Source organism: Phaseolus vulgaris, chromosome 1 (assembly GCF_051622355.1).
Source record: "Phaseolus vulgaris cultivar YP4 chromosome 1, ASM5162235v1, whole genome shotgun sequence".
In the NCBI taxonomy this organism is placed as follows: domain Eukaryota; kingdom Viridiplantae; phylum Streptophyta; class Magnoliopsida; order Fabales; family Fabaceae; genus Phaseolus; species Phaseolus vulgaris.
Genome location: NC_143498.1, coordinates 50,327,593 through 50,346,294, shown reverse-complemented (window position 1 = coordinate 50,346,294; position 18,702 = coordinate 50,327,593). Strand labels below are relative to the sequence as shown.

The 18,702-nt window shown below is 31.4% G+C and overlaps 3 protein-coding genes across 4 annotated transcripts; all 3 read right to left on the bottom strand.

The window, feature by feature from the left end:
• Window positions 1-625: 625 nt before the first annotated feature.
• Window positions 626-1,564, bottom strand: LOC137816229 (uncharacterized). The gene has a single exon (XM_068619305.2). It carries the CDS (start codon window positions 1,493-1,495, stop codon window positions 860-862), a length of 636 nt encoding a protein of 211 aa, XP_068475406.1. The 5' UTR covers window positions 1,496-1,564; the 3' UTR covers window positions 626-859.
• Window positions 1,565-3,097: 1,533 nt separating this feature from the next.
• Window positions 3,098-12,006, bottom strand: LOC137814755 (histone-lysine N-methyltransferase ATX3). Of its 2 annotated transcripts, none has more exons than XM_068617647.2 (23): window positions 10,883-12,006; window positions 10,493-10,548; window positions 10,255-10,423; window positions 9,107-9,214; window positions 8,942-9,010; window positions 8,767-8,835; window positions 8,596-8,687; window positions 8,403-8,495; window positions 8,087-8,222; window positions 7,747-7,819; window positions 7,498-7,597; window positions 7,270-7,394; window positions 6,754-6,899; window positions 6,172-6,276; window positions 5,933-5,997; window positions 5,642-5,855; window positions 5,040-5,123; window positions 4,851-4,904; window positions 4,646-4,735; window positions 4,463-4,549; window positions 3,830-3,904; window positions 3,565-3,665; window positions 3,098-3,403 (listed from the first exon to the last, which is right to left on the bottom strand). In XM_068617647.2, the coding sequence occupies exons 1-23, from the start codon at window positions 11,648-11,650 to the stop codon at window positions 3,313-3,315; spliced, it is 2,970 nt and encodes a 989-aa protein (XP_068473748.1). In that variant the 5' UTR covers window positions 11,651-12,006; the 3' UTR covers window positions 3,098-3,312. The 2 variants fall into 2 exon arrangements, with proteins under 2 accessions (XP_068473748.1, XP_068473749.1); XM_068617648.2 differs by having other exon boundaries at window positions 5,040-5,120; window positions 10,883-11,996.
• A 4,932-nt stretch (window positions 12,007-16,938) lies between these two features.
• Window positions 16,939-17,859, bottom strand: LOC137814754 (RING-H2 finger protein ATL5). The gene has a single exon (XM_068617646.1). The coding sequence runs from the start codon at window positions 17,641-17,643 to the stop codon at window positions 17,032-17,034; it is 612 nt and encodes a 203-aa protein (XP_068473747.1). The 5' UTR covers window positions 17,644-17,859; the 3' UTR covers window positions 16,939-17,031.
• Between the last annotated feature and the right edge of the window lie 843 nt (window positions 17,860-18,702).

The following is an 18,702-nucleotide window of genomic DNA, read 5'->3' as shown; positions in this document are numbered from 1 at the left end:
AAATGTTTGATATTTTTAGAAGAAAAAAAATTCTACATAAATTAAGAACTAGTTTATGAGTTAAAAATAAAATACAAAAACTTATACAAATTAGCTATACTAATTTTAGTTTATGAAATAAATAATTTTATTTCTTTCTTAAAAAGATGAAGAAACTCATCCAAACAATTCATAGATATATGTCTTGTTTTAGTGATAAACTGCCCACAAATATTTCTAGGAGAACAATAGAAAAAAAAATATTACATAAATTAAAATAACTTTATATATAAAATTTATAAAATATATTTCATATTAATTATTTCAAAAAATTAATTTTAAATTTATATCAATAAACTGATTTTTTTTTAAAATATTTTCTTTTATTCTCCAATAAGTTCTTATGGACAAATTTATAAAAAATACATCATATATTTGTTATTTCTATTATAAGAACTAAAACAGTGTAGCGATTTTTATCTTTATTGTAGAAAAATATATATTGCATGTGATTCTTCTTATACTTTTGATATTTAGTACGAATATATTGTATTATTATGACCAACATTACTAAAGGAAAATCGCATCACACCTATAATGATAGCCTCTACCAAAAGTTGAAGAAGATAAGAACTAGGAAACAATATAATCAAAATTTTCAAACAAAAAAATTCTTATCATTCTCAATCAAAATTTTCTAATGAAGGATCTACTCAGGTGTAATCAACCTGCAAGCATGATCTATCATCATGTTGTTTGTGTAACTTCTAAAACGCAACTACGCGTTTGTCACATAACAAAAAAAATATGAAAAATCTCGGCCAGCAGCATGCATGCACTGCTCAAGTTGAGATTGACAAGAACAGAATGAAGAAAAGAGTTACACAGGAAACGATATATATGGATTGATCCACAACGGCGAAGATTTCTGTAATATAGTTGGATTAGCGAGGAGCTTGTTGACGACGATGGCAATGTTACAGAGCTTGCGGAACATGACGCTCTTCACAGAGAGAATATCATCGTCTCCGGGGATGGAGGCATCGCAAGTGTCGATGGCAGCCAAGGCAGCTCTGAGCCAACGTTGTGCATCAGCTTTAGAATCAATCATCAAGGTAGCAATGGTGTCCTCCAGTTGGCTCTCTGCGTCCAAGATGTTCTCCTTGCAATCAGCCAAACCTTGTTGGATACCAGGTTCTAGGCTGTCGTCGTCAATGAGCGTTTTGGCGTCGCCGAGGATGTCGGAAGCGTTTGTAGCAGCAAACCTAAGGGAAATCATTGCCAAGTCTTTGAGGTTTGCGGTAGGGCTTCTGAGTTTGTCGGAAGAGAGGACCTCAACGCATAGGCCTCTGCTTGGGGAAAACGCGCATACCTTGTTGATTAGACTCTTTCCTCTTAATGGTTCCTCACCGATTAGTGGATTAATTTCCTTTAGTATTCCCAGTGCAGTTGCGTGGTGTGCCATTACAACTACGCATAGAACCAACACCCAGAAGATTTTTGTAGAGGGTTCCATTTTTGTATTCGGAAACCGAAGTTAAAGGTTTTATTTTCTTCTGGGATTTGGTGTTCTATGTCGCACACCGGGATGAGGAAGCATTAGGCCCTTGTGGAGGAATTTATAGTGGGCAAGTAACACTCCTCTCCATTCATTTTTTCACACCTAATTAAGGATTCTTGTTTTCAATGCTTAATTTTAGCACTATACCAAAGTATTAACAACCAACCCTACCTATTTTTTGTTTCAGGTTACTCGACCCTCCTTTTCATCCTTCTTTTTCTCTCTTTTTTGCTTCATTCAATCTCTGAAACTGCATGTTAAATGGTTACGTCAAATTCTATATCTCACTATAATTAGTTACGTCAAACCAAGCATTTGCTTTTGATTTTGTCCAACTTCTACTCATACATTCTACTTCAACATATTCTAGCTTGTCTAAAGCAAATTTAAATTACTTACTTTTCTCGTATTATAGCTGGCCTAAAACAAATTTAAAGTAGTTATTTTCTTCAAATTAACAAAAGATATCGTTCTTACAATAAAATTTAAATTCTATGAAATTATCTTATGACAAAATTAAAAGCATAATTTATGGTGAGGCTTGTTAAAATAATCTTTAGAATGTGTATGCTTGTTATTTAAACTTAAACCAATATTTTTATTATTCTATGAGATTTTCATAATAGATAGTGAACTTATTTTCTAAATAATTTTATATTCATTCATTTTTCACATATTATAAAGTTGTTGAATTTAACAATAAATCTCAAAGACATATTGATGGGATAATACAAATTGACAAATGAGCTTGTGAGAATACTTATGGAGTGGGATCTGTGGGAAGAAAGGTTGTCTGGACCTCTTGGAAAAATGTGTATTAAGCATGTGAGGCTGGTGCTCTCGATATCATTTATCTAAAAAAATTTAACTTAATATTATTTCATAAATGGATTTGACATTTGGGTATCTTAAATCAATTTGAAAATTGTTTTTTATGAAATTACGAAATACAAATAATTTAATAAAATGAGAAATTATTATAAGAGTAAAATGAAAAAGAAAAATAGATAGAAAAAAAAATCCTTTTTATATATAGATATAAATAAGTAAATAAAATTTAACATAAAATCCAAAACTAATAAAAGTTAAGATTTATTGAAGAGAAACAACAACAAAAAAGTAAATGTTATTATGAAAATTTTAAAATTAGAAAAGTACCAAATAATAATAAAGCTTAAGATCATAAAATGTAGAATAAAAATATCTTCACAATGGGAATTGTAAAAAAAACACATAACTAAGGCAATGTTATAAAAACCCACCTAAACTAGCCGAAAGAACCAATCATAGCTAGTTGTTGAATAAAAATATTATAAAATAAATGTATCTCAAATCTCAATTTTTACATCAAATTGATCTAAATGAAGATCCAACAAATTTCTAAGAGAATCGATTTGCTGAGTTTAAAAAAAATTCATCTTACAATTTTTGTTACAAATATAGCCAATTCTAATTTGATACCATTAATCTAAGGTGGTTTTTAATTGATTATAAGAGTTTACATAGTAAGTCATCATATAATTAAACTCTTAAAACTAACTGTTCGAACATTAGATGTTAATAAAAAATATTTGTACCCAAAAAATGTATTAAAAATATAATGGAACATGTCACGTTACAGCAAATTCATCCGACTCAGCAAATTTTCCTTTATTCTATAATGTAAATCCAATGGTATACAAAGTAATTAACTTATAAAAAAATCTAAAAGTTGAAGAAGAATCAACAAATATTTCTTCATGGTTGGGTAGAAACAATGTAGAACAGAGAACCTAGTTCATAAATTCCCTACAATTAGGGGCTTTACAGAGACAGGGCACCTTCAGTTCATCCGGTTCATCTACATCAAACAAGTAATTATACCTGTTGCAACATTAAAACACAAAAAATCATGTTAGTCTCATTAACATCTTTATTCCTAAAAATAAGGCATTATTATATATCATGTTTGTCACTTTCAGTTCAGTATGCATGATTCCTTATATGCACAAACCATAAAAATATACAAACACAACAAAACCTACGTTAGTTCTTCACCAGCTGTAACAATGGTCTTCGCAATAAGCACAATCCGATTCTCCTCACCACTCAAGCACATAATCCTTGCAAAGCAGTTTGGCATGCACTGTAACAGGACAGGTTGATTCATAAAAAAAAATCATAAACAAATAATTCATCATTGAACATCAACAATTCCCACATTTTTTTAGCGCCATAGAGGAACTAAAGTACATGAAATCAGTTCTAGCTTACCAAAGTCCAAAGACAAGATTCATCGGAATAACTTACAGAATGGTTTATTATACGTGCAATATTGCCCTTATCCGTTGCATCAATCATCACTTCATCACTAATCTTGAACAACTGCATAGTTTATATCATTTGGTATTTAGATCGCAGTACGATGAATCCCAACGTTAACGCTAAGCATCTATGATAAAAAATTGAACATGAACTAGGGGGACAAACGGAACATCATAGAATAGGTAGAACACCAAAGTTGAAGTCACAAATCCCCATGTCCCCCAACTAAAAGGTTTAGCTTTGGCAGTTTGACTATCTTGGAAAGGGAGAGAGAATGAATTCACATATTTAGAACACATGAAAAATGGAACTGTGTAACCCTCAATATTTAAGACCCAAGTAGAATTAATGAGAATAAAATGGGCTATTTATCTAAAACCAAATCTTGATAAATCTCAATACTTATAGGATTTCTATATAAAAAGCCCTTTAAAAAGTTGGGATAAAAAACAATCAATTTATCATTTTTCATGTGAAGCAGACAGCAAGCAAAAGCACACAAAATTTGAGTTACCAATCAAATGAATCTCATTATTTTATCAGAATAAGGCAGCACACAGAAAGTGTCTGGGTGTATATAGTACAATACTGACAGATATAAAAAAACAAGATACTCACATAACAATCTTTGCCTTCTGAACGATACTTTGCTTCCCTTAGGTCTGCAATACTACGTCGTACCTGCTCACCACGATATTCAACAACCTGCAGACACGCATAAAAAACTTTTGCATATTGTCCTTCAAGGAAACAGGGTAAGTACTTATCCAACAATGGGCCATCTTAAATTAATACTGTTACCATTTCTCCTTCTTGTAAATCTCTACGAGCAAAGAGGCCCCATCCATGAATTCCTGATTTTCCTAAGCAAACTCTTTGGTTTTCTGTCTTCTGCGACCCCAAAACATTTAAGGTTGAATATAACAAGGCAAAAAAAAACGGACAGAATGTTAATTTGAAAATAAAAGTTAAGTTTTAATTTGACCAAATGGAAAGACTAACTAACCCGTAAATGATGAAGACGTTCCTTAAGAGAAGAAAATTCACGAGATTGAGCATCCTGTCACAGAACAACATTTCAAGTTAGGAAAAAAAATCTACCAAATGTGAAAAAAGATCCTGTGGTACAGTCACAGCTCAAAAAGACTGGTTGCCCATTTCAAAAGCAATAGGTCGAACACCAAAAAAATATTACCTTAATGCCATTCAATAGAGTTACTTCAGTTAAAGAGTGAATCTTTGGCCCCCCAAGCAAGTGAATTGTAGGCGCAACAGTCTTCTGGCAATATTAGGGGAAATAAATTGAATTACACCAAACTAAACTGATTAGATAATGCAAAGTAGATAACTAGACTTTTTTACCTTTTAGGTATATAATTTAGAAAAAATACTTAAACGAATAGATCTTTAAAAAATTACATGGTATATATATAGGTCGAATTTTAAAATGAGACTATTTTTTTTTGTTTTAATCATGTTTTAAAATAAGATTTCTATTATTTTAAAAAAATAAAATCATCATAAAATCACAATTTTTCTATTAAAATTTGTGTTCTTAAAGATGATTTCCTTTTGTTAGAAATTGCGTTTTAAAATATAACTTATATACTTCAATTTTGAGTTCATAAAGATTTTAGAATGTAAAAATCCCAAATAACCCATTTACACCAAATCCAGATTATAGTATTTAGTTTTGGATGCAGCTGAACTACCGGAAGGAACTATGATATGACCATAAAACAAAAAGCTATAAAATTTCATACAATTTCACGGCCACAATAGAATGTTCTAAAGCACCTTATTGGAAGACCTTTCGTACACCCGAGTGCGGGCAGCAGATAGTGGATCAATCTCATGAATTTCTGAGTTTGAAGGTTCAAGAAGTTCTATATTTTTTGTGGAAGCCAGACTTGATCCCCTGAAGCACCTCGGGTGATTATGAAGCGAAATTGACGGTGAGAATACCTCCATGGGTGTATGCACAACTAGTCCCGAATCTGGGTTTGGGAGCCTAAAATGATATATGAACACTCTTAAAAAAATCACATGGAAAATAAGTCATTGTCCTTTAGTGACCAGAGCCCAAACCTGTGAGTTGCACAGTATATCAGCGTCTTCGTTGTTGTAGTCCCATTCTTTTCTGTCGAATGCAACTGTAAATTTAAACAAAATAAATATTTCTCCCCAGAAGTGGTAATCATCATACAATTAAATGCTTCCTAGAACCTTACTTATTATGGAAAGCTTGATGAAGCAAGTTAAGAGGAAAAAAACAAGTAATTTTACAACTTTGGTTTGTTCATATTCCAAAGGACCATTAAACTTACTTCCATGATATATCCCATTCTTGACGCGCATGTCACATGAAAATGTGTAGCACATTTGCAACAACTTATACAGGAACCGTGGCTTTGTTTACAGATCACGCAAGTCTGCCATCAAAATAGACACGAAACGTTAAACAATGAAACCAATCTAGAAGTATAGCACACCCAAATCCAGCAAAAAAAGGGGGAAACAAAATGGTAAATAACAACCTAACCACCATGTTACCGATCAATATGAATAAAATCATGGGGGAAGAGTGTGTGTATTTCTATTGAATTGAAGGTAGAAGATTATACTATGTAAGTTCTGGCTATTATTGTATTGTTGGTGTGTCATTTATGTTGAGTAGAAAATGTTTTGTAAAACTAATATTTTAAAGAACGGTTTCTTTGATGAGATGAGAAATTACCAAAATAAAAAATTGCATTGTATGATTGTAAATTTTTTATATATTAATGAATGTATTATCTGCATGGATATCAAAAGAAGCACAAAGTTCTAAAGGTACTGCTAGAAAGAATATTGTAGGCTTGCAGAAACCACTTGATAATGAACGTAGACATTTCAGTCCAATGTCATACCTTCGAAAAGGAATTACGAGGAATCTTAAGGATTCCAGTGGCCGGTTCCATTGCCTCATGATTTTGGAAAAGAACTTCAGGCTGAAACCAAGCGCATGTGACATGAACCCACAACATCTCAACATCAGTTGGCTTCAAAGCCCCACCTGCAAATCATTTTCCCCGTATTGTAAAAGCAGATTAGCAATTGATCGCGGCCAACAATAATGAGGGAAAAACAGTCATTGAAATGGTCAGTGGACAGTGCTAGGACTTTAGATGGCATGTAGAAAGTTCAAATTTTATCAGATTTCCCCGAAGAGAATTTTCCTAAACTTTGCAAAAAGGAACAAGATTAATTGCATTCATAAATTGGTGTAGAGATTAAAGATCAAACAAAATCAAGCCAATCTAGGTATACATGAGTAGTCCATTTCTTGGTGAAAAATTAGTGTATCCGATCCATGGCTTGCTACTGTCGTAGTAAAGTAATAACATCAGCCTATACAACAAAAAATACTCGGTGTAAATAAGTACCTTTTACTGGGCAGAGGCAACACTCTCTCTCAACATCAGGAGTTTCACAAACTCTACAAACCCAGGAAGTAAAGTCCTGAACATTCTTTACCCCATAACATTCTTGGTGGACAGCCATTTGGCACCTGCACAATAAACAAATGCACATAACATAATTGACGGTTCATCCAATGAGTTAGAAATGAAACTTTTTCATATCCATCATAACATGAACAATGATGACAACACCTGTTACAGATGATAATTTTGTTATATTCCCAATCTTCCACCCATCTGCAAACGGCACATCTTTCTGTTGTCCATTTTGCATAAACTGGCTCGTACTTCTCTGAAAAAAATAAGGTAAAAACAAAATAAGTTTCTCCCTTTCCAAGATATATTCAACAAGACATGTGACTTCGACGTGTCCTAACACCTGATCCCGTGATAGAAATTGATGCTTCAATATGTAAAGGTTTATAAGAATCAGAAATTCACCTTGCAAAAAGGAGAGAATTTGCTGCTGATCTAACTGCGGGGGAACTCCAGCTGAAGCATTGTGTTCAGTGATCTGAAGTAAATATTATTATAGTTAAAAGAAAAGAAAGAAACACGTTATAAGAAAAAATAAAGGCACTATATACACACATTACAGCACAATAGCTGCGTAATTGAAAATTGGGAGATGTTTGAAATAAAAGAGATGTAAACACCAGACAGAAGTGAAGTAATCCAAGTGAGTAAAAAATTTCATCAATGTGGATACAAAAAACAACCAACACACAATTCACGGGAAAAGAATTGTCATGCATCTAGTATGACAAGAACTGCCACAGACCCATTTTATTAGCGGTTGAGTTGTGCCTTCTACTTTCACGCTATGTTTCCATTTTTTGGCTTTGCAACCTGCATGCCTTTCCCATTCAGTAAGTGTATGCTTCCTTGAACCACACAAGCCGCAATTGCACATAACCCTGCAAGAAAATTTAATAAAAATAAGCTATATTAATTTCCTCTTGAATGACATAATAGGTTTAATCATCAAAAGTTCTTAACTGGTTCCCAGATCGAACATAGGTTTGCTTGTGAACCTATCTAAAAAAGTTAATCATAGTTTCATCCTCGTAATATACAAAAGTGTGTTGAAGACTTACAAATGAAGCTTTGGAATATAAATTCCTTTCATGCCATTGCATATCACCGCAAGATTTTCAAGTAATACAAGTTTTTGACTATTCTCCATTGATCTATGTAGAAAAATATCACATCATATTCAGAGAATAAAATCAAAATGTCTGAAGTCACTCAAAAATGTGGTAGAGGAAAAAATAAATAATTTCTACATACATCTTTTTTGACTTGTGCCCATGTGATGTTGATAATTTACAATTGAATTTTCCCTTGCAATCGGGGCAATAATAATCCATATTTTCTAGATCCTGCATTAAGAAACTAGTCAGTCTTATAAAAAAATTATCAAAGAGATCAGAATGAAGTGTCACCACACACACACGATACCTTGAAAAGTTTACTGGAAATATTGTCACACTCAGCATGCACCCAGACGTTACAACCATCACAACATACCTGACAGAATTTAACCACGCAGGCCACCAGATCTCAAAAAAATATTTCTTTTGTAGAAATAATTAATAAAATCTAATAGATACATTAAGAAAGTAGACAATCTCACCCAATTTCCCCCATCTGAATGGTGCCAAATCATTTTGCAAATGCCACAATATTGTTTCCATTTTATTAACTGTTGTAACAGAACCCCAATAAAGGTAATCAAATTTCAGCAACTAATTTATACACTCAAGAAATTCAAAACATCTACACAGAACAGTGACAGAACCTTTGCACAGGACTTGCAATAGTGCTGAGGAGCACAACTTGAATCCTTAATCTTCTTCATGGTTTTACATGGCAACGTCAAACCACAGCCAGCACAAGACAGTGTACTCTACATAATTTATTCACAGGAAAAAAATCTAGAATTAACCAAACTCTTAAAGATTTAAAAGATTAATGGACTAAAAATAATTCTTACTCTGATACAGATGTATGGGAAGAGATTGAAGGCTTAAAAAAGCTTTCAGCAAAATAAGGAAAGAAAAAAGTTTACCTAAACCGGCCAACTAATTCCGAATTTACACAATATATTGAACACTATGTGAATCAGTTTCCAAAATCATGATAATGTATACCATTTAGCTATAGCCTATAGGACAATGAATCAACAAATACAAAGGTTTATGTTGAAAAATACAATGTGGTAACCTTAAATGTTACAGATTTTTATTTCATAACCAGGAATGTATAGGAAATATACTTTTGCACAGACAGTATGACATAATGCTACAATATTGTAAGTATGTCATCATATCAAAGATTAAAACTCAGTCTCTCACGCCTATACAGTTATTCCTGTTATATATCATATGAAAAGACAACAAGAAAACATTTTAAAGGAAACTGCATGATTTTTTCTTTCAACAATGATACAAGTCTAATACATATTTCGTTATATTTTTTTCTTACAACAATGATACGAGGTGTATCTTTTTTCATTTACACACAACAAGAGTAGAACTACATAAAAGCGTGGCTATCCACACAGATTTGCACACATTGGCACTTAAAATTCATACACATAAAATTAAAGGACCCTACCAACATACATAACCAAACATGTCCTACCATCTAATTATCACTCATGGTTTACTTCACATGCTGGGCTAAAAATCTCTTAACTTTGGAGTAACCGATACCATTGAAAATTCCTAGTCCACATTGATTTTGCATGTTGGATCCAAGTACAGCATGCTTAACTTAAAGTAAGGAGTGACTACATAAGAGACTAGCTTAAATATCATTAAGCAATGCAGTGCAGCCTTTGTAATCTATATTGCAAGCTCACCACATTACTAGACCTCTTTCTTAAGATGAATGAAGCTTATAAATGTTCTTAACGCAATACAAAGGTGAAAGATATAAAATTACCTGGTCTTGATAGGAAAACCGGTGGTCAACCCGGGAATCTGCACCCACCATATTTTGCTCAGCTTCCAAGTGTAAGTCCAAAATGCCATCTTCTGCCAACATTGCCTCCTCCATTGCCTTGTGAAAGTCACTTGCTTTACTTTTGTACAACTTGATCTGGTCCTGGAATCTGAACAGCAGCAAATTTAGTAAGTAAATACAACACATTTTTGCAGAAACAACTGCAGCCCATACACACCTGTCCATGAATTCCCAGAAGGAGAATATCATCCCCTGCTTCACCCAAGCATAGTCCTGTCCACCATCATTTCTTAGAAATATTTAAACACAAACTAAAACTATAATCTATGAACACACATTACACAGATAAAGTAAAGACTTAGTGCATGTTTGATTACTTTTAAGTTTTGAAAAAATCTAAAACAATTCTACATAACTCAAGAAACAATTTCTCAACCCAAATATGAGTTTTAAAAACCAAAAAGCAGAAAAAGCTCCAGTGTAATACTTTCTCATCTCCTGTTTTAGTCTTGTTTGATATTTTCCTGAATTTGTCTTTGCAATCTGTTTAGTTACCTTTTGAAAACAAAAAAACAGTTTTTTTTAATAGAAATCAAACAATCCTTACCCTTCTCTTCCCATTTTTTGAGTAACCAAAAAACATAACACAAAGTGAAGAAGGGACACAACAACTTATGACTGATTTGGGAGCTCGAAGGAAAGGATCAATGACTACAGCAGGCCAAGCAGGATGGGTCTTCCCGCATTTTGCCCAAACTATATCACCCAAGCAAAAATCCTCCAATCTGCAAACATCTCTCTTCCTTTTCCCATTTTCATTCACACATTCAACATCTCTCTTCCTTTTCCCACTTCCATTCACACATTCAGCATCGGAACTTAGTCCAGGTACACCATTACTCTTTTCTTTAACCAACAAAGAACGACCCCCATTAACTGTCTTTTTAACAGTCTTAACTGAGTACTCAGAATCTCTTAGCTCAGCAGAACATGGAAAACAAGGAGAATCTAGCTCACTACCCATGATAGCAACGTCTTGTAAAGTATTCCTATCCTCCTTTACAGACCCTAACCGGTTGTAAAGAACAGAATCGTTAAACCTGCAAGGAAGCTTCTTGGCGCGACCCCTGGAAGACTGAAGTTGAATGGCACGAACCCCTTCCGCTTCTTCTGATTGGGGCAAATCTCTAATTGTGCCATTGGAATCCACTGAATTTGAATTTGAATTGGACGCTTCTCCGGATCCAGAGACTCCTTCAGCAGAACAAACCCCATTTAATCTCGACATCTGCTGAATCTCCGAATTCCCTAGTTTTTCTGACTTTAAGGATTTCCGCTTTGGAATTGCAGTTTTCATACTCCGCTTAATAATCATCTTAAGAACCCTAAAATGCAGACCTTTGAATAAGAAAGAGGAAGCTCTGACTGTGAGTGTCTATAACACCCAAAAATATGGATCTGTGTAAACCTAGTAAAGGAACAAAGATTGTTCATATATAACTACAAAAAGGTTTCTGTTAAAATATGTTTACGTAGTCTATTTGATTTGATTATAGGAAGAAATATACATTGGGAGGTAATGGCTGATGGTGGTTTTATGAGATTTGAAGAAAGTAGAGAGGGAAAAGCCGAAATAAAATTGAGAAGAAAAAATACTGAAATTAAATTGAGAAAAAGCGCGAATTCTCAATTTTCTTGATTGATTGATGGCGCCAACATTTGAGGGTTACTATAGTTTTTTCAGTTACATATTCCTCTACACTTAATACAGAATTTAAATATAAATAATATAAAATGAGTTTTGTTTTTTTAGGAAAAAGTTTCCATATTTGTATAATTTAGTGGGATTAAAGAGAATCACAGATAACATACTAGAAAATATTTATTGAATTTAGAAAATCAAGAAAAAAAATCATAAAATTAACCCAAAATATAATACACTGAAGACATTTTTTTAAACTAGTTCATATGATCAATAACTTTAAAACCACAGTAACAACACGACGTTATTTTACAAATGACATATTTTAAATAAAATATAACATATAATTTTAATCTAACAAATTTAGTAAAAAGAAAATCAAAATGTAGAACAATAAATATTACATATTACCACAAAAAACACATGGAGAAAAATATTTAGTACAGTTTTCATACACTGAAAAATACATATTACTCACTAAAAATCTAAACATTTCAAATAAGTATACTACAGGTAACAAATTAATCAAACATCATGGAATGATTTTATATTAATAAATCAATATAGAGATATACTTTTCATTTTTATTGAGAATTGGATTTTAAGTGTAGTTCAAGCTCATGGTTTGCACTCATTCTAATAGCAGGTGGCATGTTAAGACCAAGAGTCTCTCATTACGATAGGTTTTAAATGAATATAATATTATATTGAAAAAATGGACTTTAATTCAAACTCAATCTCGTAAAACTGACTTAGAGGATGAGGTTTGCACCCACTTATATATTATGAAATGTCATGATCTCTAGTCGATATAGAACCTGCAACAATGTTTCTCAATAGTTCATTATTTTCTTAGAGTCGCATTCAAAGTGTTTTAAGTCATCTACCATTCTTTCCATTTCTCTTAATATTTCTACTAAATGTTCATTTTATAATATATCAAATGACAAAAAAACTTAAAAACATAATAGATTATACTCCAAAAACCTCTAAAAATGTTTTTAACATAAATTGTTTCATACAAGAGTACTGACGAACTCAACATGGAGCATTTAGTGTACCCAAGAATATGTGAATCCTTAGCTACTGTGTATTTTGTCTTTCTTCCTCGTGCATTCTTTGACATATACTAAAATATCCATCATATCTCCTTTGTATTTGACCTTCTTATTGGCCTATTCCATTAATAAATATTGTCTTCTATTTAAGACTGATTATCTGGGATCCCCTAATTCACGTTGATTTGACATTAATATCCTTAAATACTCAAATTGACAGACAATCTGCTTGGAGGCAACATCAAACTCGGCTCATGACACTACAGTCTATAACCTTAAGCACAAGCCAATAAGACTAAGTTTAAGTCAAAGTAAAGTCGCTATGATCACCAGTTGACCCACATATATCTCATTTAGGATTGACCCACGACACAACATAAACCTTAAACTTCGAACAAAAATCAAAAGTTACATTACATACTCCAACACTTAAACTACTTGTTATTTCTCTTATTGTATTATTTGTACTTTTATTCTCTTGCATCTCGATTAACTAAAAAAAATATGTAAATTAACTTAAAACATACTCGTACAATCATTACAAATATATTTTGAAATTTAAATCCTAAAATTGAACAATCTTCAAATAATTTTTTTAATTAAAACATACTCGTATAATCCATTTAAGACATACCACTTAATTCTTAATTTGTCGATTATTACTCTTTTTCTATCGTAATCGTCGTCTTTCTCTTATTTTTGTTACCGGATAACAAAAGAACACAAAAATCATTTGAAACATATTCACAAAGCTTCAAAATATTTTTTTGGTATAAACCCTAAACCCCAAAATTAAAGCAACTAAAAAATATTTCATCTATTGACAACATCATGTGACATTAACACAAACAAGACTAGAGAAAATAAATCATTAAAAAATCTACATAATTAAGGCTGAGATCCTACCTTAGATCTTCAGTGTTGTCGTCGATGATAAGCAAATTTTATGAATTAGAACTCAGTCTTAAACATATGAATTCAAGTTAACACTCGATGGACAATTTTATTTTACTTGTCATAGCCACTAAAACATGTTGAGAATTTATAGTGAGAAGGCATTGTTGAAAAGTAGGGTTAACACATTTATTATATATAATTTAAATAAATATATAAATATTAGGAAATAATAAGTATGAGCATTTAAAAATAAAATAATAAATTATTGTTAACATCATTCATTCAAAATATACAGAAATAATATAAATGTGAATTTAAAATAATTAATAAAATTTAAATTTTTGAAATATTTTAAAAACGTGTTGGTTTTATAATGGAGGTTCAAATAAGGCTTCAAAAACATTTGTAAAAAGCTTTGGACAAATAGTTTTTTCAAAATACAAAAGATTGATCATTTAGTAAAGTAAAACATACGTGTTAAAGGTTAGACAATAATAAGATAGTTTACTAATACCTCTTAAAAGTTTTAATAGTTCAATTGATTACAACATATATTCTTACCAACTCTTTTTGTCTCCACAAGTACAACAAACTACTCTTAGATTAATTATCTTAATCTCACCCATTATTAATAATCCAAGTATTATTTCACATTAAATTTCTTTTATATTTTCAAATGTATTATTCCCAACTTCTAAACAAAAATACGTAAAGGAAATACAATGTCAGTTTTTTAAAGGATATATTAAAAAACCCCATTAGATACATAAAAAGAAATTCATGGGAATTCGATATGATTGAATGGTGTTTGAAAAAATATTAAATATGTATTATAAGTTTTTTTACTTTCGTTTTAAAAAAGTATAATTAAGAGTTTTATTATCTCTATCAATAGATGGATAAATTCAGATGATTGGTTGAAAGTGCGATACAAGACATTTAAAAATTAGTCAAGAAAGAATATTTGATCAAACATCATTGTAAATATTTAATGTGAGTTTGTTCACTTAAACGAGGTGAAAAAATATATAAAAAAAAATATTTGCTTAAGGTGATTTTTCGCTCATTTAAAAAAAAAAATAGTGTTGATCACTCAAGTTAAGAGATTCATAGATAAAAAAATTGTAGATCTATTTTTTTGTTCATTATAATTATTATACACAGATACAAGATAGATATGAATATGCTCTACTTAATTCTTGATAAGTTAAGATTTCTCAGAACAACTTTTATCTATCGAAAATTAATCTTTAATGAGAAGTGACTATTTTTTCTTTTTAAACTCAATCTCGTATAAACAAACATCTGATTTTAATTTATCAATAATTTATTTCAATCATATCACTCTTCTTATTGGCTTTGAAAAATGTTTTTAAACCTAATATATTCGAAAGAATACTTTATTAGAATTAATATTATAATTATAATGTTTTTAATTAAACATCTTCTAAAAGTATTGTTCTACACTGTTGATTAATTGATTATCACTTACAAATGATTAAAGTTATAATAACTAATTTGAGACTTGAATAATTTAATAAGTGTTATAATTGAGATTTATCATTATAGATTTTTTTAAAGTAATTTAAACGAAGAGTGACATTATAAAACTCAACCTTAACATCTACATATCGAAATTTATCAAATCACATCCATTTAATTTGTCTTTCATTTGTTCAAACAACCAATTCAACTTAAATTTTGATTTCTTTATCTTTAAATTACAAAATTATACAATGATTCGTCAATTGTTTTTACTTGTTCCTGAAATAAAAAGAATTTAATTTGTTCCTTAATAACATATTGACAAAAGATATGCTTTCTTTGATTTGATATATATGTTTTTAAGTATATAACAACAAATGTCCTTAGTTTCTAATGAATAAAGATAACAATTTGTTTCGATATAAAACAGTTACTATTATATCTTTATCTTCTAGGCCTGATTTTTTTTACATCTTTATTTATTATCTTCATATTTTTATTTTCTATTATTATTTTTTTATTTATAAAAAATATGTAAAAACTTAAATCGACGAGAGAAACTCTTTAACAATAAAACAACGCTAATTATTGAAGATTCAATACTTTAATTTAAAAATTCGCTTTACATGAACATTGTATACTTACAAAATTTTTGCAACAATGCATTACAACTTTTTCTAGAAAAGTTGAATATATTCCTTTAAAAAATATGTTTCCTATTGTATTCTAAGATACATAATGAATACCAAAATAAGTATTAAAGTTAGTACCTAAGAAGTGTATAGAAGAAGGTACAAGTATTTTTAAATGGGAGTAAGAGAATGGATGCAAGAAAGCATTAGAGTGAACTTAGAAATATGGGCTAGGAATAATCAAAGCCCAATATTCATTCGGATCAGCCCATTCACTGTTATTACAATATTGTCAACTTAGTGCATGTTCAAAATCGTTAAATACTTTTTATTATCAATTAAAATTGATTAAAAATATAGAATTAATAACTTTGATTTTGTAATGAAACTTTCTCATAATTTGACAGATTTTAATACATTTAAATAAATAAATAAAAATGCATGAAAAATACATGTCACTGACATTTTTACGGTTGATATTATTATTATTTTTATTAAAACGTACTAACTGGAAAATACAGATTTAGTAGAGAAGAATTGCTTTGAAAGTTTCTAATATATTTTTAATTTTTTTTATCGTTTAAAATTATTAAAAAAAATAACATTTTAAAGGCTTTACAACTTATCTAATATAATAACTCTCCTGATTTTATAATAAATTTTAAACAATAGAAAAAGATGTTAAAAAAATAAAGACAAACTAACAACTTTTGAATTTACGCATATGCGCCCAACCAAGTATACTTGAATTTTTAAAAAAAGTTAGAGTGAAATAATTAATATTTACAAAAATAATTTCTATTAAATACACAATTTTTATTTTTTTTTGCTTTTAATCAAATACACTAAAAGGTAAAATAATCGAAAATTACCATCGTCTAAATGTAGATTACTAACCAAATTCAATTGAGATTTGTGATTATTCATCGATTAAGATGAAATTCAGGGATTAACATTATCATGAACCCTAGCATTTGTTAGCTTAAGCATTACAAAACCTCTTGAATGAGCATCTGAATCCGTCATCTTCGGTTACAGGATCCAACCCTCTTTCCACATCAGCCACCTCAATCACTATATCCAAAGTCTTTCTCGGACACGCAATTAGGGGACCCAAAGACGAAGAGCAACCCTCGTCCGCTTCGGAAACCGGAACCGAACCGGGTTCAGCGTCAGAGCAAGCCGTGGCTGGTTGGACCGGGGTTCGGCAGAGAGGACACGTGGAGTGAGAGGCGAACCAGGCGTCGATGCAGTCGGCGTGGAAACCGTGGTTACAGTTTGGGAGCGCGCGGACTTTATCGCCGTCGGCGAACTCCGACAGGCAGACGGCGCAGTCCTGGAGAGAGCGGTGGACGGCGGCGGAGAAGGAAAAAGTGGGGAGGGACTTGATGACGGAAGGATCGAGACAGGGCTCGGCGGAGGAAGTGGTCGGAAGGGAATGAGACAAGAGAGCGCGGCGGCGACGGCGGCAGAAGCGGACGTAGGTGTTGAACATAATGATGAGGATTGTGAGAACGAATAGGAGAATGGCAGTGCCCACCATAACCTTGCCGTTATGAGCGTACTTGGATTCAATGTCTGGCTCCATACCCATGATTGAGAAGAAGAGTGAAGACTTAGATTGTTGAAAGAGAAGAAGAGTGAACACTTTGATGTTGAAACAGTGCGTGTGTAAGGAGCGATCTTTATGTTCTGTTTGGATCAAATCGATATCTGCCACTACTGCGTATATATAATCTGTGCAACCACTCGTTCATTGGTCATCTATTTATTACTATTTTTAAATTTTATATTCTTATCAAAGGTCCATCATAATTTTATTTCAATTTCACTTGCAATGTTTATCTGTCATTTTTATTTATTTAGGAATGAAGATTCTTCAAAACTCTTATTTTTATTCCATTCTAATCAAACTATCTAAAATCTCTTGAAGACTGAAAAGAAAAAAAGACAATAGTAAACATGCTGAATATAAAAGAAATAAAGAAAAAAAAACTATTTCCAATTTTTCCATGTGATCTGGTTGACTGTTTCTTCGAGTATCTCAAGAAAGAGAAATCCAAAGAGATATGATCATACATTATGATTCTGATGATGGTGCGTGTTCCAACCTAACTTCTTAACGATTATTCCCAAACATAATTAATTTCTACCATTTTTTACTAAAATATAAATCTTATCTTTCCAAATCAAGTTATTCCACCCCTCACTCTATTATGAAAATATAAATCTTATCTTTCCAAATCAAGTTCTTCCGCTCATCACTTTATTATGAATTAAACTTTAAGTCTAATTCAATTCCATAAAATTGTTCATGGAATGAGGTTTGCACTAACAGGCTTGTGCGTGGGACAACATATTATGAGTGATCCGATAACAGCCTGATAACGGATGACACGATAGACCTAACAAACACTAATTAGGATAGAGTTTAAATGACTCTGATACCATATTATGGGGTGAACTTTAAACATAACTCAATCCCATAAAACTGGTTCATAGATGTGAGATTTGTATTCACTTATATAGAATGCAAAATATTCTGGAATCTCCAAAGAACTTAGTCCTAATGACTCAAATTTGTTATTGTTTATCTATTTTAAATTTTGTGTCACTTCTCAAATTATGCACATTTTTTTAAGATTCTTGAAAT

What these genes read in the sequence shown, in the direction of transcription:
- LOC137816229 (XM_068619305.2), bottom strand. Translation starts at nt 1,495, where the DNA reads ATGGAACCCTCTACAAAAATCTTCTGGGTGTTGGTTCTATGCGTAGTT.
- LOC137814755 (XM_068617647.2), bottom strand. Translation starts at nt 11,650, where the DNA reads ATGATTATTAAGCGGAGTATGAAAACTGCAATTCCAAAGCGGAAATCC. An exon ending in CTCGTAATTCCTTTTCGAAG is followed by an intron (nt 6,277 to 6,753) that starts GTATGACATTGG and finishes TTTTGATGGCAG; the next exon opens with ACTTGCGTGATCTGTAAACA. An exon ending in CTCTATTGAATGGCATTAAG is followed by an intron (nt 4,905 to 5,039) that starts GTAATATTTTTT and finishes GTTCTGTGACAG; the next exon opens with GATGCTCAATCTCGTGAATT.
- LOC137814754 (XM_068617646.1), bottom strand. Translation starts at nt 17,643, where the DNA reads ATGGGTATGGAGCCAGACATTGAATCCAAGTACGCTCATAACGGCAAG.